This window comes from Sander vitreus, chromosome 7 (assembly GCF_031162955.1).
Source record: "Sander vitreus isolate 19-12246 chromosome 7, sanVit1, whole genome shotgun sequence".
In the NCBI taxonomy this organism is placed as follows: domain Eukaryota; kingdom Metazoa; phylum Chordata; class Actinopteri; order Perciformes; family Percidae; genus Sander; species Sander vitreus.
The window spans coordinates 26,750,512-26,767,485 of NC_135861.1; the positions used below are offsets into that span (position 1 = coordinate 26,750,512).

A 16,974-nucleotide genomic window follows, 5' to 3' on the forward strand; every position below is an offset into this window, starting at 1 on the left:
TCCAGTGCCTGGGTGTTAGCCAACCCAGAGTAGCCTCATCCTCTCAGCCAGCGTGTGATTACACAGCTATACCAGGATATATCATACAGTCCTGAGATGAAACAGTAGCGGGAGAAAATGAAGGGATTACTCTGACTGACAGGTTTCCCATCATCCCCCCCACCACCACCACCACCAAAGCTCTTACATAACCGTTCCGGATTGTGGCTGGTGTGCTGAGTGAAATAACAGGTTTCATTGTCTAATGAGTAGATATAGTATACACTTAAAACAAAATAATAGTGTTATCTAGATGTTTGTTCACCTCCTTTTCTCAACATCTCTGCTTCTTTTCATTCCTCTCGCTCTTTGACCAGTAAGACACCCACCCCCCCATCCCTCCCGAGTGTGCCAGCCAGGCTGTGTAAATTTGCTCCAGATAATAGTGGACGTACCGTGCCAGCTTTTGGAGTTGTGGCTGCCGCTGTGGCTGTAACGGCTTGTTACCCAGCTGGAGTAATTGCTGCATGGCTCCCTCGCCTTCCTTCCTTCCTTCCTTCCTTCCGTCCTTCCTTCCTATTTTCCTCTTGTCTGCCCTGCTCTCCCTGTCTTTCTTTCCTCTTTCTATCTCTGTCTCACACACTCACACTGGAGGTACTGTTTTGTCCTTCTCGCTCACTTTCACGGGCCATCATTGACTGTTTCTGTCCCCTTATCTCATGTCCTCTCTCGCTGTATTTTATTGCTCGCCTTCCCCTTTTCCTCTTCCCTCCCTATCCTTCTCCCTTCTCTCAATCCCTCCAGCAGTAGTCGCCGTGGCCGCTGAGCCATGCTCCATCCTGACTCTGATCCCGATGAGACAAATGATAAAACAGGGGCTGGGGGAATAAGTGGGGGATATATGTGGCTACTGAAATCGAAGCCTTTTTTTAAAAAAAATTTTAAGCGATCTTAATTAGTCTGCCTCAACCGGCAATGTTTCAAACACACACCATGGACCGATTGCTTAATCTCACACATTTCAGCCTACTCGCAGAGCGGTTTGTTGGTGCTTAACTGCGGATTTGGCATGATTATTTGACAGAAGGTTCGGTCCATTGGTGCGTCATTCTGATTGGGCAACTGCACACCAAAGGTCAGAGTCCACACTTTGTTTAGCACAGTGCAGCTGCAGGCAGATAACACCTCTGCAGGGAGAGTCTGTGTATCTGCAAATACACACCAGTGCACATAGACACACACTGTGCTGGTGCTTGCGTGCACAAACGCATAAACACATGCACACAGAGGTCGTGCTGTGGCCTGCCCTTGTTTGGGTTAAAGGTCCCGACATTTCCATGTCTTTTTTGATTACAAAGTAGGTCGAGGCGCTTTGTAATTACTTCGAAAGTATCAAAACGCTCAATCCACAGGGAAACAAACACAGCCCCTATTCAGGAACTGTGCCCTTAAATGAGCCGTCAGGACTTCCGTACGGTTGTGATGTCACAACTATACTATATGTAGGTAGAAAGTGCCGCTACATTGCTGTTACAATCATTCCCCGGCTGCAATAACGGTGCAGAGAGAGCATAGATGCGAAAGACCCAAAAAAACGCTCACCAATCGGAGCAGACTGAGTTTTTTTTGGGATGGGGTCTTAAAGAGACAAGTGCTAAAACGGAGCGTTTCAGTAGTATATTTAGACAGAGAGTATGAGAAAAATAATGTTTTTTTTTTTTTAACATTAGAGCATGTAAACATGTTCTGGTAGGAACGCAAAATACCAGTATGAACCTGAAAATGAGGATGATATGGGTTTTGGCTTGGCTGCCCTCACCATAGCTGTTCCTCCTTTTTTATGTTCAACTCTGTCGCACATTAATGACTGAGTTTATGTAATCCGATTGCAGCAAGGCCAGACGAACTGAGGGACACATTCATTTCATTCCAGTCTACTCCACACAAGACTGCACAATTGCCTTCTCATACAGACCGATGCCCCTCTGGCTGTCCTTTGCACCTGCTACCTGGTTCACCAGCCAAGTTCTTTAGTTTGCCAAGTCCATTTGTCTGCTTCAACAACTCTTAAATGTGCCATAAGACTTGGCCAGAGAAAAGCGGTCTAAGATATGAGAAATGTAATGTATCGTGCAAGTGCAAATTTGAAGCTAAGTTCACTATTAGAATGAGTGGCTTTACTAAACTGCCTGGAATTTTTCATTTAATTCAAGAGATCATCAGGTGAATTCATTCTCTTCTCGCATTTAATTCCTTCGACCTCACCGCTCTCCTTGACTGGGTCCTTGTCCCATATGAGGGGACACAATATTATGTATCTTACAGTGTAGTGCAAACTGATACATTTCAACAAAGATGTCAAATTTAAAATTCCTTTTGGATTGCAGGAGATTCAGATGATCTTGAGTGCTGTGTGTCTGTATATCTCCTGTGTTTAATAATTCATATAGACATGATTCATTATCAAATTCACCAACCACTGTAAAACACCATGCTGCTATACCTTTCATGTTGTACGATTGTATCCTTCCACATCCAGCTTTCGATATAAGCACTATATTGACTCTCAAAGTGACAGCACCGGCAACATGCTTCAGGGATAGTTACGGCTCAGCCGATTTAATAAAATGTGTATGGTGTCAATCAAAGGGCCGGATTCAGTTCCAATCTGTAAGTGAGTTGAGGTGAGCTATTTAATCCCGTGGCCTCCACTGACTTCCCGCTCTGTTTGTTTTCTTCGCCCGCCGAGGATTCACTCTCTTCTTGCTGAGGCCCTTTTACAATTTAGATTTATGGAAATACCTCCTAATAGAAAGCTGCTTTTCCAGGATGACAGACAGCGATGAGGAGGCGTGCACCACGTAGCTACTGGTAGTGGGACTCCCAGAGAAAGCACGCCGCAGGATTCAACCTCCAATTTATTAAGCGAAGTTCATGCAGGCTGTTAGTTGTGTCAACGGAAACAGGGATTGAGAAGTGGGATGATTTATGTACGTCTGGTGGATGTGTGTCTGTGTGGCCCCTGTCCCTGTCTTGTGGGTGTGTTTTTTGTGTGCATGTCTGAGCTTGTACAAGAGCAGGAGAACACGTGAACGTGTGCGCGTGTTACGGGGGAGGCGGCGACTGTGGGAGGGGAAACAAAAATCATTAGAATGACAATGACTTTGTAATCTCTCTCAGTGGATGTCCTAGGTTTGAAGTGTGTGAAGCGGGGGGCTCAGCAGAGATGGGGTTAAAGGGAAAGATTAGATACACGTGCCAGTGTTTGCATTCAGGGATATGCAGCTATGAGACTCAATTATTCTTGTGAACATGATGACTAGGCATGGGCCGGTATGAGGTTCTGATGGTACGATAACCTTCAGCAAAAATATAACGGTATTACGGTATTGCAGTTACAGCTATGAATGTATTATTTTTGAAATGTCTGGGTAAAAAACTATTTTTTTTCCACTGAACACAATGTATTTTATTTTGAAACACACTGCACACTGACAGGGAGAGGGTTTTCTAAACTGCACGTTCTGTCCTTATGTCCACTCATATAAAACAGCTCATACCTTAGGAACGGTATGACAGAAAATGTTAGTGGTTTTGAAACCTTGACTTTTTCAAACCACGGTATACCTTGAAAACAGTAACCGGCCCATGCCTAAAAAAATGTGACAGGCTTTTACATTTTTTTTATTGTGAAACATTTCAAAATGTGTGTGGGGGGTGTGTTTAAATAATCATTTAAATGCATTCATTGGAGTAATAACTCTGAGAGGCTGGAATGAAGTACTGTGACTGCTTTCAGTGGGCGCAATTCAGTGAAAGACATCTAAAGGCCTCGCTGCTGGCCTTTAAACTCATAAGCAAGTGAACTGATATGGGTCACTAACAGAGATAGCGCTATTAAACACTGGACGCAAAGTGTTCTGTTAGAGTGCCTTTAGAGCACATGCTTAATTGTGGACAAGTGCGCATTCATTTACTACGCACCACTGAATTACAGCTCTTTTAGCAATAGCTCAGAGCTTAGCGCGCATCATGTCCAAAGATAAACAAAACAGTTCATAAAAAGGCCACTTTAAAAAAGAGAAAGAAAAATTGCAACGATGGCTTTAATGCAACAGTAGTGATTGCGCTGCTCTGATTTTATGAGCAAGCCTCTGTGAGTATTTCCTCCATTAATGTGATGGAATTCTGTCACTAAAAGGAAATATTTGGCGTTATCAACTGTCTCCAACACCATAGCACAGGAAACCAGACGGGGTGAAATGATAGCACTTACTGGAGGGCTTGTGGTTTTTGGGGGGTGTTATCCCCATACTTTGCTACTGTTGCTTTTCCTTGTGGTGGCTGGAATGATGAATGGATGGATGGATGGATGGATGGATGCAGAGTAGATGTGTTGAGTTTTCTTGGAAGCTGACAGATGGAGCTGGCACTGGAGCAGAGAAATCCATTTCCTATTGAGACAAAAGAACGTATAAATATAACTCCAGCTCAACAACTCAAGATGCCAGCAAGTCCTCATTATCCCTGCTCTTGATAGCTGCAAAGAGAGAAGACTAATGGACTAACCTCTGCTTCTAATCGCTTTTTTATAGGCTCGTATAGAAGAAGATCTCCCTTTAGGGAAGATTAAACTCTGTTTTTACTGTTGGCCACATCAACTGAAAAGCGTACCAAACAATGAGCAAAATATTCTAAACCTTTTACTTTTCCTGACCAGCTGGTTTGTTGATTTTTGTTCCAAGCTGTCTCTTTAATTTGTGGTGTATCACTTTTACTTAAGCATTAGGATTTCACGCTTTACATTAATGATTCAGGGAATAACACATTAATCCGCGGCATGAAATTACAATCTCCCATTTCAGTTTTCCTATCCGACAACAATGGATTTAGCACCGTAAACGGATTTTGGTTTATGTTCTTTATCTCTTGCAATACAATTGCTGTAAATATGAATTTAGCAGATCAAGCAAATTTGGCTGCATTGTTAAGAAGCTTAGGATACAGGGACAAAAAGGGAAAAAAAAAAAATCAAAAAGCACAAACGCAGAAAGACCTGCTGCCTATTCCAGGGTGACAGAGGTTTAGAGCTGCTCCCGCTCCAGAGGCCAGCTTCCCTGAAGCCTGTTCTGTCGTGATTCATTTTGCTGGCTGCAGCACTGCCCTCAGGTTGTCGTGTCCACAAACTTCAGTTGTTGGTTTGCATAGCTTATAATTTCACATTCCTCATTTCTGGCTTTGCCTTTTCCTTCCTGCTGCCTCTGAGCATCTTTTCATGAGATAATCAGACACAATGCAGCTCCCTTTGACCACGGTTGCTGCGGCCACTGCGTATTGCCCAGTGGCAGGGGAAATTAGCAGCATTTCATCACAGGGACCCACAACCAGACACAGTGACAGCCAGTGGGACCAGTTTGTTCAACAAGCGCTCAGAAGCAGCCTGGCCGACTGTGCCAAGGCAGTGTTTTTGTGTGCCTCTCTATGCATTATGAATGGAAAGTTTTGCGAAAAACTGGCTTTTGTCCGAGCCATGATCACAGCTTGCGTGTGTGCTGGAATGCGAGTGCTTTTCTGTCTCTCTTGACTTGAGGCTCTTCTTTTTTTTTGCCTTGTATGTCTGCCAAAGAGATTGTCAGATGACTGTAAGAATGGGAATCTACTGACAATGACTATGATATTTTGATTTTGATTTTTTTGGCTTTATATTCTTATGTGATGTAACACACTGAAGCGGTTGACAGTTTGTCATCATGTCAGACCGTCTTTCTTCCTGCGACAACACACTGATGTTTTTTTCAGAACCAGGACTTGTCAGAGACAGACAACTGTTCATTGTGTGTTACAACGTTGCTGATATTGCAAATAGTCAGTTGTTAGTCCAAAAATAGTGACTTGAGTCTGACTCAAGTCGCTATTTTCTGGAATTGTGACTCGACTTGGGCTCGCGCACTGATGAATTGGACTTAGACTCGAGGATTTATGAAATCGGAGCATTCATGAAATAGGACTCGGAAGTTGGATGAAGTTTCTGACTACTTTTATGTGTAATATGCAGTGACGGAGTACTCGAATCCGACTTGAGTCACTACTCTCGGACTCAAACTCAGGTAATGGTGACTCAACTCGGACACTTCTTTGGTGACTTGGACTCGGACTCAAACACTGGGGACTCTAACTTAGGTAATAGTGACTCGACTTGGACTCAACTCTAACTCTTCTTCGGTGACTCGGACTCGGACGTGAACACTGGGGACTCGAGACTTGACCGACAGTTGGTGACTCGACTACAACACTAGCTGACTTACGTATATTTGCAATTAAAAGCCTTAAATGCTGCTTTCGTTCTTCCATACATGTAATTCTATACACTGCCAACACAGTCATGCCCTCTTTGTTTTCTAGGTCAATAGGTAACTGCGTTTAAGCATAATTCATTCTTGGTTGCATTTATATGTTAATTCCCTTCTCGGTAATTCTGACTCCTCATAAACAACAGAAAGACATGGCTTTCAACTACAGAGCATGGGGTGATCCGGTGTTGTTCTTATTCTTTTAAAGTCTACTCCTCAGCTGCATAGTACAGAGAAGTCTGTGTGAAGTGCAACAAAGACATGGTCATGCAATCAATTTAAACAAAGATTTCATTACCTCTGTTACCCTAAGCAATATGAATGGCTAACCTTTGTGGAGCCTGTTATTTATACCATTCATTCAGTCACTCTCTTTCTCTGCATCTGCAGCTGTTGCCACAACATGAGGGAGTGATGCATATATCCCTCCTGTCTGTGGAGAAGTAGGGAAATAAAAAAGGCAAGGAAGAAAAGATGGATGAGAGTAAATGTTGTATACACACACGGTATACGATTAAGGGGCGGGGTTGTAGCAAGCGCTCTAAAGGGCAAAAGGCTGCGGGGCTTGAGCAAAAAGCTGGCTCAGCAGGAGGCTGATTATACCACCAAAGGGATCCACTTTGCACATCTAGCATGTACAAACTCAAACAAAGGAGCATGGCAGCGTGCAGGCAGCTGAAAGTGAGGGGTGGGGGTCTGGCCCTCGCTGCTTTTTTTAATAGCAATGGCACTTTTATGACCATGCTAATAAAGTGCTTCTGGGACAGAGCACCTCCCACACCTCCGCCTGCGCACACGCCAAGAACAGCTTGACTGGGCCTTAGGACCTGTGTTTATGAACACATGGATCAATACACTCCCTAAGGGTCTATATTTAAGTCTGAGCTGAGTAGCATACCCGTTGATCACAGGGGGAAGGGAGGGACCCCAAGATGGCCATTACCAAATCTGGAACAAGGTCTATGAAAGGGCAGACACGGGTCAATGGGAATCCCAAATCTGCTCTGCAAATCAAACCTGCCTCGAACACAGTTGCTGTGGTAGCCTGGGTGTGCAGGATCTCTCCATACAACACGCCTCTCTTTCTTTTCCTATCTTCAGTTGCAAGTGCTAGTTAATTCAAGGCGTAGTCGCTGATTATTCCAGCCACATCTTTCACCCTTGATTCTCTGCGCCCCTCTCTGCTGGAAATGCAAATCTGGAGCGTGACAAACGATGTAGGGCCATCTCTGACACGTTGGAGCCCCTGGCGTGCGCATGTCGCTCCCCAGCTTACCTCCTCCAGCTCCGCAGTAATTACCCTTGTTGGATCGCTACGCCTAATCATACTTGATTTTGGGATGCACTGCCATTGTCTCCACTTGTTAGCCCCGCACACTGCTTGGTTCTGATAGAGTACACTGATAATACTGGGGGAATGAGGCGCACACACACACACACATACACATACACACACACACACACACACACACACACACACACACACACACACACGTATGTGTGTGTATACTGTTGGATGGTGTACAGAACTAATACGGTAGCTGATTCATTTAAAGATGATTGTTGTGCCACCAGTGATTAATCCCTCTACGATCTGATCATATCAGCAGGAGATGAATAGAATGAAAAAGGATAAGAAACTTAACAGTAGTGTTTGGAACAATAATTAATAGGTTCAGATTCTGTAAACCCACTTTAAGAGCAGAGAGCAAGGGGAGGGCTGTGTGGAAGTGGATTCCAATTTGTTCTCACTTTGTTCCAGTAATAAGATCCAGGCCTTGCTTTTCCAATGGACAAGATAATTAACTCCTGGGGACAGACAGCACAGAGCACCATAGCTTGGTTTATAACACATGGAGAGAGATCTCTGCAGCCCAGGGTGAGCATGGTTGCATAAATTGCAGACTTTGCTTGATGTATGTTTTTACTGATAGATATGGAAAGGGGACAAATGATAGGGGTGTTAGTTGATGGGTTGTAGTCAGATTAAAAAATGTGAGTGAGGGGGTGAATGTAGAAATGAAATGAGGAGGCTGAAAAGAGCACAGGGGTTTCAGCTGTGGGCTTATGTATCTGGCATGAAACCTCTATTGTGTGGTTTTCATCAAATTTCCATTCCTGTTTATGGTGTGGTCACAAATATTATTGCCATTATAATGTTTATGGGCCTTGAATTCATTATAGCTTTGTTTTATAGGTGAACATGCAACATTCCTATTTTATATCATAATAATATACTAATGTTAGTAAGATGTTCTTAAGAAAATAATGTTTCAAGTTGCAAGACCTGGGCTTGAATACATTTAAATACATTGTGAATCGACTGTAATTCTGCTGAGTCATCGTCAAGTGTCCATGGCTTTATGTGAATTGTGAGTCTACGTTGCGATGCTGTTCTGTTCTTAGAAACCGCTTGCTCACTGTGTGACAGCAGCAGCGGTACAATGAGTCAGGTCAGGGTAATTTCCCTTGCTGTAACCTGCCTCTCTTTCCTGCATTGTACCCCTTCCAGCAACTCCTTTGGAATGTGCACCATGATGGTTTCCGCTCATTGTTTCTTTAAAGCTCCACTCCTCTCCTCCACAGCTCATCGCCTTGCTGAGGATGAACTTTGACCTTTTTGAAACAGTGAAAGCTCTTCTAATGATGAGCGTTTTCCATTTGGTCAGACGTGTTTCCTTTGTAGGATGTGTTAGTCATACTGTGATATCTAACATTGTTTCTCTTTCTTTCTTGTTTTCTTTTCCAGAAACATGTGAAGACCCTTGTGAAGATTTGACCTGCAAGTTAGCCTTCGACAACAAAAAGGCCAAGGTCTCCTCCCGTCTTCCCCTCATTCATTCTCTCTGATTCCTCTGCATTTTCCTTGCAGGCCCGTCAAACATGGAGGGCCGGCGGGCTATGCGCAGGACTTCATCACCTGACCCTAAAGTAGGAGCTATATCTACTCTGCTAGGCTTTTTGCTCTTAGTAATCCCTGCCTTGTGCAGTGGGCAGACATTCACTAGTTTCCACCCTGAACGTCGGGACTGGGTCTTCAACCACCTGACGGTTCACCAAACCACAGGGGCTTTATATATTGGCGCAGTCAACCGTGTGTACAAGCTCTCCGGCAACCTGACCCTCCTCGTTTCCCATGATACCGGCCCAGAAGATGACAACAAGGCCTGCTACCCCCCTCTGATTGTCCAACCCTGTACTGAGCCCCTTGTCTCTACCAACAATGTCAACAAGCTTCTCCTCATTGATTATTCTCAAAATCGGTTGCTGGCCTGTGGCAGCCTCTACCAGGGTGTCTGCAAACTCCTCAGATTGGATGACCTTTTTATCTTAGTGGAACCCTCCCACAAGAAGGAGCACTACCTCTCCAGTGTCAACCAGACTGGGACCATGTATGGGGTCATTGTGCCTTCACAGGGCCAGGATGGCACCCTGTTTATCGGCACAGCAGTGGATGGAAAACAGGACTACTTTCCCACCATCTCCAGTCGAAAGCTGCCCCGTGACCCAGAATCTTCTGCCATGCTTGACTACGAATTGCACACTGACTTTGTGTCCTCTCTCATCAAGATCCCATCAGACACACTGGCACTGGTCTCCCACTTTGACATCTACTATGTTTACGGTTTCGCCAGCGGCAGCTTTGTTTACTTCCTGACTGTGCAGCCCGAGACGCCGGAGAACAGCATGTCGTCGAGCGGATCCACCAGTGACCTGTTCTACACCTCTCGCATCGTCCGCCTCTGCAAAGATGATCGCAAGTTTCACTCCTATGTCTCGCTGCCCGTCGGCTGTGTGAAGAATGGCGTCGAGTACCGGCTGCTGCAGGCCGCCTACCTCGGCAAGCCGGGCCGCTTTCTCGCTGCCTCGCTCAACATCAGCGCCCAAGATGACGTGCTCTTCACCATCTTCTCCAAGGGCCAGAAGCAGTTCCATCGCCCGCCGGATGACTCGGCGCTCTGCGTCTTCACCATCCGAGACATCAATGCACGAATCAAGGCGCGCCTGCAGTCCTGCTACCAGGGAGAAGGAAACCTTGAGCTCAACTGGCTGCTGGGGAAAGATGTGCAGTGCACCAAAGCGGTGAGTTAGATGCTGATGTTTTTACATGTACACATACACAGATGCACTATTCACACTGCATGCAGTTTTTACGATTGTGACTGAACTATGCCTTTTGCATGTGGAGACACTTCCGTTATAGTACACAACGATAAACAGCCCAAAGCTGCTCTTATTGAGAAAAAGGACTGGGTTAAAATAAGCGATTCTCCAATTAAAATTTTTGTTTGAGCGATCTGACATCGGTTAATAAAATCCCAAAATCAATCTTTAAATATATGCCTTTTCACCATGGATGTATAAGTCAAAAGTACTTAAAAACAAAGTTTTTCAAGTTAATATAAACATTAACCTGGTGCATTATAAAACATTGTTGAGGGTTGGGATCTGTACCTTGTGAATCGAAAATCAAATTGATTCAGGAATCTTTGACGATACCCAGCCCTATTGAGAAACGTATGTTATTATTTACACAGTTCGTTCTTGCACATCTGTAATTCAGAGTGAACAAGGATCTCATTGAAAATGCAGTAGCGCAGGGATCTTCAACAGGGGGTCCTGAAGTCAATGCAGGGGGGCCTTCCAATTATTATTTTAAATCCCCACTGCTTACTGGCCTATATGTAAGGTAGTCTCTAAGGCCATCCACAGATACAGGTAATACTAAGGATTCACTGTGTCACATGTATGTTTAACATTAAAACAATCATTTATAAAAGCATGGCAACGACTATTAGGCTATTTGAATAGCTTAGTATTCTACGCAAAAAGGGGATGTATAAAGGCCCAGTTTAATATGCAACTTCATTTTATACAATGTATGTAGTAGGGGGTCCCTGCTCCATCTCTCTTTCAGTTAAGGGGTCCTTGGCTTAAAAAAGACCCCTGCAGTAGAGGATTTGTTGTCTTTGTTGTTGTTTGTAATCAGCCCTCGACCAATGATGAGATGAAAGAATCATTAATGTACCGTACTTTTTAATGGTGAGAAGTCCACAGTGGTCCAACAACATCTAGGCTACATCTTATTTCCTCCACCTAGAATAAGATCTTAAACAGTAGGGCCAATGACCAAAACTTCTCAATGAGCCCAGAAACCACAGCGTTCAAAGTTTGGAGGGCGTATGCTGTAATGAAAACAAACACAGCAATTCTCATGACTGCCTTGCGTAGCACACTCTCTGTTATCAAATGATTCGCACACTACATGTAATTATGTCAAATTGTTTTGCGGCTCCGTTATCACAGAACAACCACTTTCAAGTATTTTTCAATGTGAGATATAACAAATTTTTCCCGAGGAGCATCAAAGTGATAATATTCTCCTCGAGCACAATACAAATAAACACACTCTCCCCCCTTTTCACAGCGAGTAATACAAAGCCATGTCTCTGCTGCATGTTGTTAAGTAGAATTAACTTCTTGATTTCCACTCATTCCCAGGAGGCTACAGTCCTCTGTGCTTTCATTCTGTAATTGCTAATAGGAATTTAAGATTTTTTTAGACTTAATGACTAGTTAAGTGTAAGTAAGTGTAACTAGTCCGTTACTGTGTGTGTGTGTGTGTGTGTGTGTGTGTGTGTGTGTGTGTGTGTGTGTGTGATATGAAAACATAAAAGGGTAGGTCTTAATGTATTTTGACGGTTTAATGATATCGCTACCCTCGCTATGATGGGAGCCACTGATCAGCTTCCTTTGTTGCTAATCCCCCCCAGGTCACACAATTGACCACTCTTATTAAAATCAGTACATTCTCCATTAGCACAATGTCAGAGGTGATTGTCAGGAGGAGGGAGACATTATCTGGAACGGCCGCTGTTTTATTAGCTCTGCTGAGAAGGCGGGAGAAGAGGTTGGAAGAAGGAGAGTAGGCGGAAGAAGGAGAGATGGTTGTATGTACTGTAGCAGTGGTGTAGTACTCAAGATTGGTCTTGGTCTCAAGAGGACTTTTTGAAGATCTCTGTCTTTTTTGCTCTGTCTCTCAGATAAAGATTTATTTCAATACCGGTCAAGACCACAACTGCCTTTTGATTATTTTATCAAGGCATTTCTCATGATACACTTATGGCAATAGAAGAGGTGAATGAAGAAGGATCTTAATGGGGCGCTACGCTGTTTTCTCGCTTTTTGCTCGCAGGATTCTCTACAGAGCTCCCCTTGTAGCTTCGGAATAGATATTTGGCAACACTGTTGTAAAAACTCGTTGGCGACTTTCCCCCCTCCCATGTTCTCCCTCTGGTCATGTGCATTTGTTTGCATAGAAGCCGGTGATCGCGCGGAGCCATGTCCACTGAGGTAGACAGCTAGTAAGCTAGCTAGTAAACCCGTAACAGACAGCGATCATAAATGCAATCTAATTAATTACATACTCTGTGATTAATTAATCGAAATTAATCGCATACATAATTAACGGTGCCTGAACCGATACTTTTTAAGAAAGTAAAAAAAGAAAAGAAAAAAAAAGGGTACTAAACAACAGTTGGTGACATTAAAGAACGGCTTGTTTATTGCTAAGGCCATATGGTCAAAATTAAATGATTTAATAATAATGTATAACAATAACAATAACTTATTTCACTAGTAAATTGCCGTTGAATGACATAAACAACAACCACATAGGAAAAGTACATTTACAATAACTTCAAATGCACCACGAGGCTGTAGTTTACCAGTTTCATTGAACGCACCGTCTGTGTTGTTTCTCCGACGGCAGCTGCAGATTGTTACATCCCGGTGTTGAATCCTCTCCAGTAAAACACAGTCACACTTTACACCGTTTAGCGTTAGCTGTCAGCATTTTAACCGTGTTTAATCCAGCTACTAGCTAGCGGTAGGCTAACATTAGCTGCTGTTGAGTATAGTGTTAACTAGCTAGCGGTAGGCTAACATTAGCTGCTGTTGAGTATAGTGTTAACTAGCTAGCGGTAGGCTAACGTTAGCTGCTATTGAGTGTAGTGTTAACTAGCGTCACATGCAGCAGTGTTTGTGTTTCCTGTAACGTCTGTTTCAGAGCAGAAGAGAGAAGCGCAGACATATCAGTGGCACCAGATTTTCGTCTGTATGCAAACGTCAATATGGAATAGATTAATCTGCGTTAATTTTTTTAACGCGTTATTTTTTCTCAGATTAATTAATCGAAATTAACGCGTTATTTTGACAGCCCTAATAAAAACCTTTACAGACAGTAGCAAACATCCTGAGGTCACAATAACAAGAAATACAAAGATTAAACTGAGTTTATCCCAAAGATACTTACAAGTGCAACAGCAAGAACGCCAGGTCAGCGTCGGATTTGCAGGCTTCCGTTTGTCTCAGTTCTCACCATTCTGAAAACGCAGCTCCTATGCTCCGTGTCTGACTCCTCGCTTGGTCAGTCTGCCGTTTCCTCTTTCTCTGTTCCTCCGACAATGCTTTCCTAGCTTTCTGCTTCTTTTTTGCCAGCTCAGCCATAACGATGTTATTTTAGTTTAGTTAAGTGTGAAAAACTCAATCGCTACCTTGTTCTTATAGCTAGCCGGTTCCTGTATGTGTGCAGTGCCGTGAAGCAATTTGTTACATTGTCAGACCTGATATCACGCGATACACACTTCCTGACGCTGAGGCCATAAGTTGCAAGGGTGGTTTTTTCCACTCACAGGCGCTAGGGGGAAGCGAGATGACCACCAGTCAACCCAAAAAAACTCATATAACCATTCCAATAACTCCGAAGCTGTTCAGTTAAGGTAAATTAAGCTAAAAAAAAACTGCATAGTTCCCCCTTTAATTTGTTTTCTGTGGGTCTTTTTTATGGGAATGTGGATCTTTCAGATCAGTTTGAGGAGTGCCTGTGGTTAGCATTTTCCACATTCTATTGTGACATGCAGTGTGGGACTTGCACTGGTCTGGTCCTGACTTGGTCTCAACCCCTCAAAGTCTTGGTCTTGTTTCGGTCTCGATACACTCCTGATGATGACTTGGTCTCACACATTGGTTTATGTGGTCTTGACTACAACACTGGTATGTACCGATGGCAATGCTCAGGTTGGGAGGCTTTCTATCTTTGGGAGCTTAAATTAGAACCTTTTTTCCAGTTTCCTAGAAAAATCCCAGATCATCTCAGTGTGCTCTGATGGGTGCCAGCTGTTACCTGCAAAGTTGCACCTCCCACTCCATTCTATAGGCATGCACTGCCGATAACGTTCTGCTCTCCTTTCACATTGTACACTAAGGACACACAAGCTACACAGAGATAAGACGATGCAAAATACAGTCCTTAAGACCACGTCCTCATCCTCAATGAGCTCCTAAGAAATCCATATGGATTATGCAGATAGATGTCAGTGGATGAGGAACTCTTAAAGCCTACACAAATTACATTTAACAACCGGATATGTCAAGCATGCTAACATTGTCTGCTTGCTGTTAAATCGCCCCCAACTCACGCAGTGTGGCTGCTTTAAAGTGCACATATGTTTCACATCTTGTGTTTCTTAAATAAATATGTTCCAGATTCCCCGCGGTGCGGTATTTTTAGGGTGCCCGTGTCTCCGATCCTTTAAAATATGATGTGAATCAAGGTTAGAACATCCCGAGAGACTGTATTTTTTGTTAACATTTCCTTGCTTGGTTTCTGAGAAAATTTCACTTACCGTCCCGGTGCCTTTCCTCTGGTCCATTGCTAACAGCAGGTAGCCAGTGCGCTCAAAGCTTACACCCCCAGCTCTTTCACTGTGTGTGCAGGCCAAGGCTGAGGCTGGGAATGGAACTGAGGCTGAGCCAGGGGATTCAGACACAGCAGCCAATCAAAGATTTATCACCCAGCCGTCCACCCTTCTGCCATCTGGAGATTCACACCATCTTTGTAGTCACTCCCAAGGAAGGGAAGCCATGATGGAATTATTTCTGTATCAGGCTGTCTGTGTGTGTCTGTGTGTATGTCGCTCTCTGACTAACACTATCATCCTGTCCTGCTTTTTGCTCACGCTCCACCAACCACAATTAACCACTCATGAGAGCAAAGGGGAGCTAGTTTTGATATCACCGATATACCTTGCGAGGGAAACTCTGAGAGCAGATATCATGTCACTTGTAATTCATCCATTCAAATTCCGCCACTCTGTGACATAGTTTCACATGATTATGTAGTCAACTGTAGTCAACAGCAGACCAAAGTGTTTTCTCAGCATTGTATTTTACCGTATTGCGAGTTATTCGATAAGTATTAATCACACAGGGTTACAGTCTATTTCTGTCTCACCACGGCTCTGCTAAAGATAACCAACATAATCTGTATGAAACTGTTTGAGGCGCGGCAAATTTACATTTATTCACTGCTGGTGAGATTTGTGATAAGGCAGAGGAAAGCCAGGAGGAAAAAAAACAAAATCTGCAAGAAGGTGTACAAGAAAACTCAACCACATGAAATCCAGGGGGATCGGGCTTGGCAGCCAAGTCTGCTAAGCGTACATCATCTAAACAATCTAGATGTAATCAGAACCAAATGGTCTGGATCCCAAAAGACCATAATGTGGAATAGCTGCATGCATTCGAGGCAGCAGCTATTGATAAGCCAACGTCTGGAACTCACGGCTGTTTCTCAACATATCTGCTAGCTTTCCCATCTGATTCATTCTTTGTGTCCATGTCTAATCAGCATATGTTTAAATTATATGCAGTACATTTGATTTTAGAACCATGAGAGAAAAGAATGAAGTAAGCTTACATGATTCCTCCCAATTTGAATACTGCAGTGGAGTGCCCCATAGCACTCTGTGCTATTGTGGGCAAAGGAAATACAAGGAAATGCCATAATGTGGCGGGCGTGACTATGAGAGTGGAGGCGATTGCTCCTTGTCAGCATTATTGCCTTTGCGCCGCTCATAAAAGTCTGCGTAGTACTGAGAGGTTTTACAGCCATGGTGTGTGTAGTGAGAGGCTAGGAGCTGCCTCCCAGAGTTGGAAATGTCACTCAACATAGCCTGCCTGTACCACTCTGACATGGACGGAGACGGAGACAGATAGAGAGAGATAGATAGATATAGGTGGCAGATAGAGAAATAATGAGTTGGGGTTGGATAGAGGGGGATATACATTCAGAGGGAGAATAAGATAGAGTTTGTGAGCAAGTGACTACAGGATGTATACATTGGAGGAGTGCTTGGCCTTAGCCTGTCTGGACATCTGACTTTACTCCACGTGGCACTTTGAGGCCACTGGCACTCAGACTGTGTCAGCTGACCTGATTCAACACCAGAAAGACCACTGTCTTGCTCCTCATTCACCCACCTCCTCCTATCTTATCTGAGATAGGGGGTACTTCTGCTGTTGCAGTTACGTAAGAGTGCGTGAAAACGGGTTAGCAAGCGAGCACAGAAGTTTAAACAGGTAACTAAAAGCAATGAATGAATGGTTGAAGTTGCTAAAAGTAGTGGATTAATGGTGGAAATAAATAGCTAAAAGTAATGGATAAACAGTTTAAATAGTTAGCTTAAAGCAGCTAAAATGGTAGGCTAAAAGTGATGGATTAATAGTTGAAATATTCAGCTTCACTCCAAGTAGTAGTAGTAGTAGTAGTATGCTTGCTGACTAAACCAATCTAAATATTGAC

The 16,974-nt window shown here is 43.6% G+C and overlaps 1 protein-coding gene across 1 annotated transcript in view; it reads left to right on the forward strand.

Moving 5' to 3' along the window:
- The window catches only part of plxna2 (plexin A2), a 208,140-nt gene that overhangs the window by 21,339 nt on the left and 169,827 nt on the right, over nucleotides 1-16,974 (forward strand). Inside the window, exon 2 of the mRNA XM_078255710.1 lies at nucleotides 9,079-10,412. Within this exon, the coding sequence (XP_078111836.1) occupies nucleotides 9,213-10,412 (1,200 nt within the window). The 5' untranslated portion in view covers nucleotides 9,079-9,212. The remainder of the gene's footprint in view (nucleotides 1-9,078; nucleotides 10,413-16,974) is intronic.